At 39.7% G+C, this 8,421-nt stretch overlaps 1 protein-coding gene across 2 annotated transcripts in view; it reads left to right on the top strand.

The window, feature by feature from the left end:
* Positions 1-584: 584 nt before the first annotated feature.
* RAD21 (RAD21 cohesin complex component) overlaps positions 585-8,421 on the top strand; it is a 29,519-nt gene continuing 21,682 nt past the window's right edge. The window contains exons 1-2 of one of the 2 annotated variants that reach the window (XM_058564822.1): positions 585-747; positions 7,628-7,802. In XM_058564822.1, the coding sequence (XP_058420805.1) occupies positions 7,659-7,802 (144 nt within the window). In that variant the 5' untranslated portion in view covers positions 585-747; positions 7,628-7,658. Of the gene's footprint in view, positions 748-1,064; positions 1,132-7,627; positions 7,803-8,421 lie in introns of those variants that run through there. The other variant, XM_058564823.1, reaches the window with a different exon arrangement.

The following is an 8,421-nucleotide window of genomic DNA, read 5'->3' as shown; positions in this document are numbered from 1 at the left end:
GAAATTTTAAGATTCCTCCCTAGCTACACTGCAAGCTTCATGAAGGCAGATACTGTCTCTGTTGTATTCATCATTATACCCCAGACCACAGCTATCACATTATGTGGTTAGGGAGAAGACCGTCTATATATATAGGTTGACTGAATGAATGAACCTCTGCATTTTAAAGAGCTTGTTTAAGGGTTTTATGTTACCTTCGTCGTTACAAAACCATAAAAATGAATTTTTGCGTCAGGGGCACGCAAAACTGCACAACGACCGTTCTTCCCTTTAAAACAAGCCTCAGAATAAAGCTAAACTCAAATCACTTCACTGGCGAGCACTGCGCATGCGTTATTTTCCAGTGTCACAACGCTCTAAGACCCTCCGGCAAAAGAATCACCTTTGCGCTTGCTCGATTCGGGGCTGCACAACCAGGGGGCGGGGTCCAAAGAAAAGGAAATGGTCACTGCGCCTGCGTCGCTCCCGCTGGGTCTGAGGCAGGCTGCGCAGGCGCACAGGTACCATTTTGACCGTAAACATCCTGCCGATTTGAACCGAGGATTTGGGCGGCAGGAAGAGCCGCGGCGTAACGGCAGCCATCTTGTTTGTTTGAGTGAATCGGAAAGGAGGCGGCGGCTGTGGCGGCGGCGGGAGCTGCTCCGAAGCTACACCTCGCAAGGGCTCCCCCCCTTTCCCCGCCCCCTCCCCCGACCCTTTTCCCCTCCCCAGGCCACCCAGCCCGCCCAACTCCCGGCGGAGAGCAAGGTAAGATCATCGGCCGCCCCCTTCTTACCCTCCGGCTCCCTCCCCCCACCCCTTCCCCGCCGTCTGGGAGCCGACTCCGGGGTGGGGACGGGCGGGCGACGGCGACGGCGGCGCTCGCCGCGCCCCCGGACGGGGCCGTGCTGCCGCCTGCCGAGGCCCCTTCGCCCCGGGCCCGCCCTCGGCCGGGACCCGCGCAGCCTTGGGCCCGCATCATCGCCTGGTCGCGAGCAGATGGTTCTGGTCCATCCCAAGGCCAAAAAAGCCGTTACTCCGCCGGTTCCTGGGGAGCCGCGTCTCCCCGAGGGGGCAGAGGGCGCCCCGGGCCGCGGCGGGAGACGAGGAGGTTTGAACGAGCCCGCTCTGGGGACAGTGCCGCCTCCTCGGGTAAAAATGGCTGGCTGGGAAGACGCGGGATTCGGGGCGGGAGGAAGCGGCGGCGGGCCCGGCGCCCGCGATGCCAGCTCGGGGGGCAGCCGCCGGCCTCGAGTCTGCTGCGGGGGTCGGCGACGTGCGGCCCCTGCCACTGCGGGCACGGGGGGGCGGAGGGCGGCGGCAGGCCCCCCTCCCCTTTCTGTAGAGAAAAATTTTTACGTTGGGAATATTAAACGTTGGGCAGACTAATAGAAAACGCGACCAAGGGAAGTTGCCTCTGATTCTTGGGAAATTAGCATAATTGCACCCCCCCCGACTTTTCTAATGGTTAAGGATATTAAGTGTTGTAGTTACGCTTTGGAGAGGTGTGTGTTTCTGACAAATGCTTGCTGTCTTTTTTCCTCGCCGAGAAAAGGCTTTGCAAATGGTCTGCTGTGATAGTGCGGGCTGACACTGTCCTGTTGTGCTGCCAGACTTAGCGGCCTTCTTCAAGTTTGAAAGAAGAAGACGCTGGAGGGGTTGTCTGGCCGCCCTATGATTCGTTAGGCTGTTTTCAGCGCTCAAAAACGCACTTGTGTTTTTAAGGGTTTCTGCTAAAGGCTTGTGTTTATAGGCTTCTCTTTGCAAGAGAAAGTTAATATTTGCTCTCGTTACACTGTTTAGAATAATCACTGAATTCCAGGAAAAAAATTCCTATTTTATTAAAATGAATGTAAATGCCAGTAACTGTGTGAGTCTGCAGAATTTTGGAGACAGGCTGGAGAAAGAAGCCTTTTGAGTGGTAGTCATTAAATTTCTTTGTTGAATGTTGGAGGCAACTAATAATTGTTTTTACAAAGATATTGATGAGAACATATGCTATATCCAGTGATTAAATTACTTATCAGTTGGTAGATAGTTGAGGTGCCAGAAGTGCATAGCTAACACATATAGTGCTTTTTAAACGTAAATCAGAATTACATTGGTAGACCATAACTTGACCTGTTTTAGTGTTTATAAAGGCAACATATTGGTATGCTATACAATTAAATTTTCCATTTAGTGGTGTATGTTTAAAGTATTCTTAAGGTTGAGAGTTTCTTTCCTGATCAATTGCTATTTATTGGAACAAAAATTCTGAGAAATTTTATCTTTTCTAGTTTGGTTGCAGAAGAGAAATTCCTAATTCTTGAGAAATAAAGATTTTGTGTTTTTTGTTTAAATGTTATGTCAGAATTGTTAGGCATGATCATGCTGACTGGTATGTGCTCTGCTGTGAGATATTTTTCGAAGTTACTGTTTGCGTCTACAGTGGCACCCTGTTAGGGATGCTATTCTATTTAATTCTCATAATCCTGTTTGGTGAATATTTTCCTCATTTTATAGATGAGAAAGCTAAGACTCAGGTGTTAAATAACTTTTAACCATTACAAAACAGCTAAATAAGGAGGGAGCTGCATTTGAACCTAGGGCTATGGGATTGTAAAACTTGTTCAAAGAATGTTGGTACCAAAAGGGAGGGGAGCTCTAGTGTGCGGGGTTGGAAATAACCTTCTGTCCCTGGGACACTCCACCTGCTCCCCAAAGAACTAGTTCCATTCTCTTCTGAGTTAGGTATTATTGATGTTTCACAAGGTTACTGAATCGCTGAATTTCAACCCTCCAGGTTTTTACAGTTAGGGAAAATGAACAACAGAGTTTAAGCAGCTTAACTTGCTAGTTAATGGCAAAGCAAGAGTTTTTACTTTGGATAGGTGATATATGTGTATGCTCCAATTAAAAAAAAAAAAAGTACAGAAGAATAGGCCTCACTTTCCCTGCAGACCCGCTTTCCAGAGGTAACCAGTGTGATCAGTTTCATTTGTACTCCACAGATATTTTATGCTTATGCAGGTGCATGTAAATATAGAGTGTGCCCTCTTTTTTTAGTATACATATATATATCATTGTTGAAGCCTGCATAGAATTCTGTTGAATGGCTCTATTAATTGTTAAAAATCACTTACTAGTGGCCAGGTAGGTTATTTCTAATATTTTGCTATTAAAATTCGTGGTAGCAAGGCAACACAGTGTTGTAGTTAGAGGTGCTGGCTCTGAAGTTCAAGTTCCACTTGCATTAAATACCAGTGACCTTTGGCACATTGCTTATCTTCTCCTTTTCTGTTTCCTGGTCTGTAAAATGGGCCAGTGTTTACTTTATAGGACTGTCATAAGGAGGATGGACACACAAAATTCTTAGAGTTTAGTAAGGTTTTTTTAAAAAAATTGTTATTAATATTATATGTCTCCAAGTATATCTTTGGCATTATTACTGCAGTTTCTGGCTAGAAAGTATGAATGTTTGAAATTGTCATAAGATGTTGCCAAATTGCCCTTCAAAGAGGTCATACCAATTTATACAACCATTCTTCTACTCTACTTTCTAACAGATGAGGGAAATATTGGTAATGACTAACATCATTGTAGAAACTTGAGCTGTAATTTGACTTTGGTTTTGGGGAAAGATCTTAAAGAAATTGCTATTTTTTGCATTCCTGAATATGTTCTAAAATATCAGTTTTTCTGCCATTGCACATCAGACTTAAGTTATTTCTTAGCATCAATTGAAAAGAAGTTTGCTGCTTTAGAAAAAATTGATTGAGAAATCATGAAATTGCTAAACTGTGCTCTGGGACCAAATGCAGGCTTTCTGCTGAGATCTTTTATAAAGAATTAGCAGAATTTAGAATCTTCAAAACCTATGGAGATTAGGCAAACTGTTTTTTTAAGACTGGTTAAAGTTGGATATTACTAAGGAAAAAAATGGTTTGAAAGGCAGCAATGATTACACTTTCTCCTTTTTTAGATATAGGCCAATAGTTGATCCACCAGTGTGCCTCAGGCTTCCTTTAGTTATTAGGGTGATTTCCTCTTGCTAATTGTTTGCCAGATTAATTTTAGCACCACTCTGCTTTAGTTACCCCCCATTCCATGCCAAGAAAGCGTCTATTTAGGAATCTCTGCCTCAGCATTGCTGGGATATTTTAGGCATGGTAGTCTGACTAGCAGCTGAAGTGCTGGCCATGAGCTACCGACACCTGTTGAGAAGTGCCAGTAGTTTTAATTTCTGAAATCTCCAGAATTTTTTACATATGTCAATTGTGAGATCACTTGGTGTATCCCATTTCCTTATTCGTTAAGTACATATTTAATAGTTGTCATGCAACAGGCAGTATTCTAGAGGGTTAATATTAAGGAGTTTTTTATTTATTTGGGACACAACTATCTTCTGTAGTGAAACTTGGGACTTGTGTATGACAGAGACTATATTTTTAAGGACATACTGCTATATTGGATTTCTACAAAATCCTGTAGATTTTATTTATAATGCTGTAGAGGCAGCTTAATTTTTGTGCTAACAAACTTTAAGGCTTGAAGTAGAAGCACTGATTTGCAACATAGGAGGCTCTCTTTGATTATGGGAAGCATATTTTGATCTATAAAATACCGCTAAGTGGGACATACGATGCGCTTGAAGTGTTGTCATTTAATGCTTCTGTGAGTGTTTGATCTGAATTCTTCCTAGTTTAGTATTCCTTAGTCTTTTAACTCCAAGTTTAAGAGAAAGACTTCGCAACATTAGGCAATTGATGAAGCCTGTTTTATTTTTTTCTTTTGAGAAAATTTTCCTAGTGTGAATTAATGATCCTCTGGGAGCATCTGGTGCAGAGAAGAATTTCAGGACCCTTTGCCATTAAGTGATGGAAAATGGAGATGAGGCAAACCTGACTGAATTACTCTTCTGACACCACCCTCCCAAACATTTTTGACAGGCATAAAATCTCTTGCCTGTGATATGTTGAACTAATATATATTTTCTGTACCTTATTGAAAAGAATGGGCACAGTTTTTAATTGAAAGTACAAAGAGCAAAATTCTCTCTTTAAAATTTACAGTCTCTTTGTGAAAACATGAAAATTAGAGTTAACATAGTCTGGATCTTTTTTTAAAAAAGCTAATTCAAAAGAAATTTTACATTCCCAATAGCAGTGTATGAGAGATGCAGCTTCTCTGTATCCTCACCAGCATTTGGTATTGCCATTTTTTAAATTTCAGCTCTCGTAATAGGTGTGCAATGATATCTCATTGGGTCTTAGTTTGCATTTTCCTAATGGCTAGTGATGTTTAGCATCTTTTCTTGTTCTTATTTGCCATCAGCATATCCTCTTCTCTGAAATTTCTCTTTGTTTCTTTTGCCCATTTTCTAATTGAATTTTTTTTTATTATTACTCTTGAGTTTTATGAGTTCTTTATATATTCTAGGTCCAGCTCCCTCTCAGATACGTGGTTTGCAAATATTTTTTTCCTATTTTGTATCTTGTCTTTGCATCCTCAGTGGACTCTTTCATAGAGCTAAAGTTTTTAATTTGATGAAGGCCAATTTATCGGGTTCTTTTCCTTTGGGGGACATGTTCTTGGTGTCATGTCTAAAGATTCTTACAGAGCTTTAGGTACCAAAGGTTTTCCCTTATGGTTTTTCGTAAAAACTTTATGGTTTTACCTTTAAGTCTGTGACTTATTTTGAATTAATTTTTATATAATGTGTGAGGTTTGGGTCGAGGTTCATTTTTTTGCCTATGGATGATATCCAGTTGCTCAAGCATCATTTGGTAAAAAGACTGTCCTTCCTCCTTTGTTTGGCTTCTGCATCTTTTTGAAAAAGCAGTTGGACTTATGTGGATCTGTTTCTGGGTTCTTTATCCTGTTCCATTGATAATGTGTCTTTCTCTCCACCACACAATGTTGACTGTTGTAGCTATATAATAAGTCTTGAAATTGGTAGACTAATTCTTCACACTTTATTCTATTTTGAAATAGTTTTAGCTATTCTAGTTCCTTTGCTTTTTCATATAAATTTCAAAAAATCTTGTCAATAGCTATAAAAAAAACTCACAAGGATTTTGATAGGAGTTGTGTTCAAGTTTCTTTAAAAACTAAATATACACTTAACTTGCAACCCAGCGTTCACACTTCAGGACACTTGTCCCAAAGAAATGAAAACTTATGTTCACCAAAAGTCTGTATACACGAATATTTATAGCAGCTTTATTTGAAATAGCCAAAAACTGGAAACAACCAAATGTCCTAGAGTGGGTGAATGGCTAAGCAAATTCTGGTGTGTCCATCCCATAGAATGCTACTCAGCAATAAAAAGGAACATACTATTGATACATGCAACAACTTGGATGAATCTCAAGAGTATTACGCCGAGTCCAAAAAGTCACATACTGTATGATTCTGTTCATAGAACATTCTCAAAATGATAAAATTAGAGATGCAGAACAGAGAGGTGGTTGCCCAGTCTTAGGAATAGTACGGAGCACGGAATGGGTGTGACAATTAAAGGGATAGCAAGAGGGAGAGCTTTGTGGTGTTGACATGGAATAGTTCTTATTTGCTTGTGGTGGTGGTTACACAAATCTACACATATGATAAAAAAGTGCTTTTCATGTGTTACGGGTATGCTTGAGTTCATTTCTGTAAAAGCATGACTTGTATATCTTCGAGTCATGGACATTTTAGAAAAAGATAGAAATTCACCTTGGCAAAATTGATTTTTTTAAATCTTCTATGAAAGAGGGAAAATAAGTAATATAAGGGAAATAGTAATTTACACAGTTAATACACTCTGCAAGGTGGAGTTTTCGGGCTGCTTTTTTTCCTTATATTGGTGTATTAGCTTGCTGAAAGACAAATAAAACGTGACTAACATACTTGTATTTCTACTATTTTGGGCATAAGATGAACTTTATACTGTATCATTGTCCTAAATTTAGTATTTACATTGTAAGTAGACAAGTGCTTTTCAAGTTCCCGAGTTGAGAAAACTATATATTTTACCTTTTTAAGCTTCAGCTTTTCTAAACTACTCACCTGAAAATGGGGCAACCTGCCTACTTATCTTTGCTTTGTGGAATGTGAAATACTTAGCACAGGGCTTGTCATGAAGTAGCAATTATTGTATAAAGCCTTTAGCTGAGAATTCGATTTTTAATGGAGTTCTAAAAATGGAAATTTCCACATTGATTAATGTCTGTGCCTGACTGTTTTTCTTCTTGGACATTCTTTTTTTGCCATGAAGAATACATTCTCTAGCTTGTGGCCAGAAGCAGATTATTTCCACAGTCAGTAATCAGGATAGGAATGGAATTAACACTTGATGGAACTTCAAAAAGAAGAAGAGTTTTCTGATGACAATTTTTACCTTTTAAAGAAAACTAGCACTTTTATTTTAAGATGACAGTGGGGTGTGAAAGTGATTTGACTCTTTTGTCCCTTTTCCCTTCAGCTTTTAATATTTTGGGGTCTTTTTCCTGTCCTCTCAAAATTAAAGCATTTGGTTGGTTGTTTTAATGCGTACTACACTTGACTCAAGCTTTTCATAGTTCTCATGAAAAAGAATGGGAAACTTTTATTTTCGGATTTCTTATATGTCTCAATAAATATTTCAATTCTCATATGTTATTTATGTTAACTTTTTCCCCTTCAGGTTTCCTCTTGTTTCATAGTCCACCAGAACAATGTTCTACGCACATTTTGTCCTCAGTAAAAGAGGGCCTCTGGCCAAAATTTGGCTAGCAGCCCATTGGGATAAGAAGCTAACCAAAGCCCATGTGTTTGAGTGTAATTTAGAGAGCAGTGTGGAGAGCATCATCTCACCAAAGGTATGTCTGATGTTGATATTTTCATTCATTTTCTTGGTTGTTTATTGGTATGTGAAATAGAATTCTATAAAACAACTTTTTAGGTAGGCATCTATGTATATTGGAGGCAAAGAACATCTATAGATTATCCAGAGTTCTAGTTTGATATTCTCTTCTCTTTAAAAATTCTATAACTCTGTAAATAACAGATATTTTCATTTGCCTGTTTAAGTAGTAGATGAACAAGAGGTCGGGCAGTACCCAAATATTTTATATTTGGCTTTGAAGGTGTTTTTATACTTAAATATGTGTATATGTGTTCCTGGTTTAGGAATTTACAAAACATTCAAAATAAGGACCCATTAATTAGAAAAGGTTGCAGGGGGCAGATCAGACTGTCTTATCCACCTAGCAAATAGTATCTGTAACACTTGCTCCACCTTAGCTTCACAGGCTTACTGGCTGTTTCTTAAAGATCCTAAGCTTTTTCTCTATCTCAGAACGTTTGCACTCCTGTGCTCTTCCCCTCAGTTTTTAATTACTGTCTGTCTCCAACTAGAGTGAAAGCCTTACAAATGTCCTTGACTTATCTGCCTTGTTTACTGCTCTGTTCCTAGAGAAGCTTTTATTGACATCCTCT

The sequence above is a fragment of the Diceros bicornis genome, chromosome 21 (assembly GCF_020826845.1).
Source record: "Diceros bicornis minor isolate mBicDic1 chromosome 21, mDicBic1.mat.cur, whole genome shotgun sequence".
Taxonomy (NCBI): domain Eukaryota; kingdom Metazoa; phylum Chordata; class Mammalia; order Perissodactyla; family Rhinocerotidae; genus Diceros; species Diceros bicornis.
Note: the sequence above shows the minus strand (reverse complement) of the source record. Positions and strands in the feature narration are given on the sequence as shown.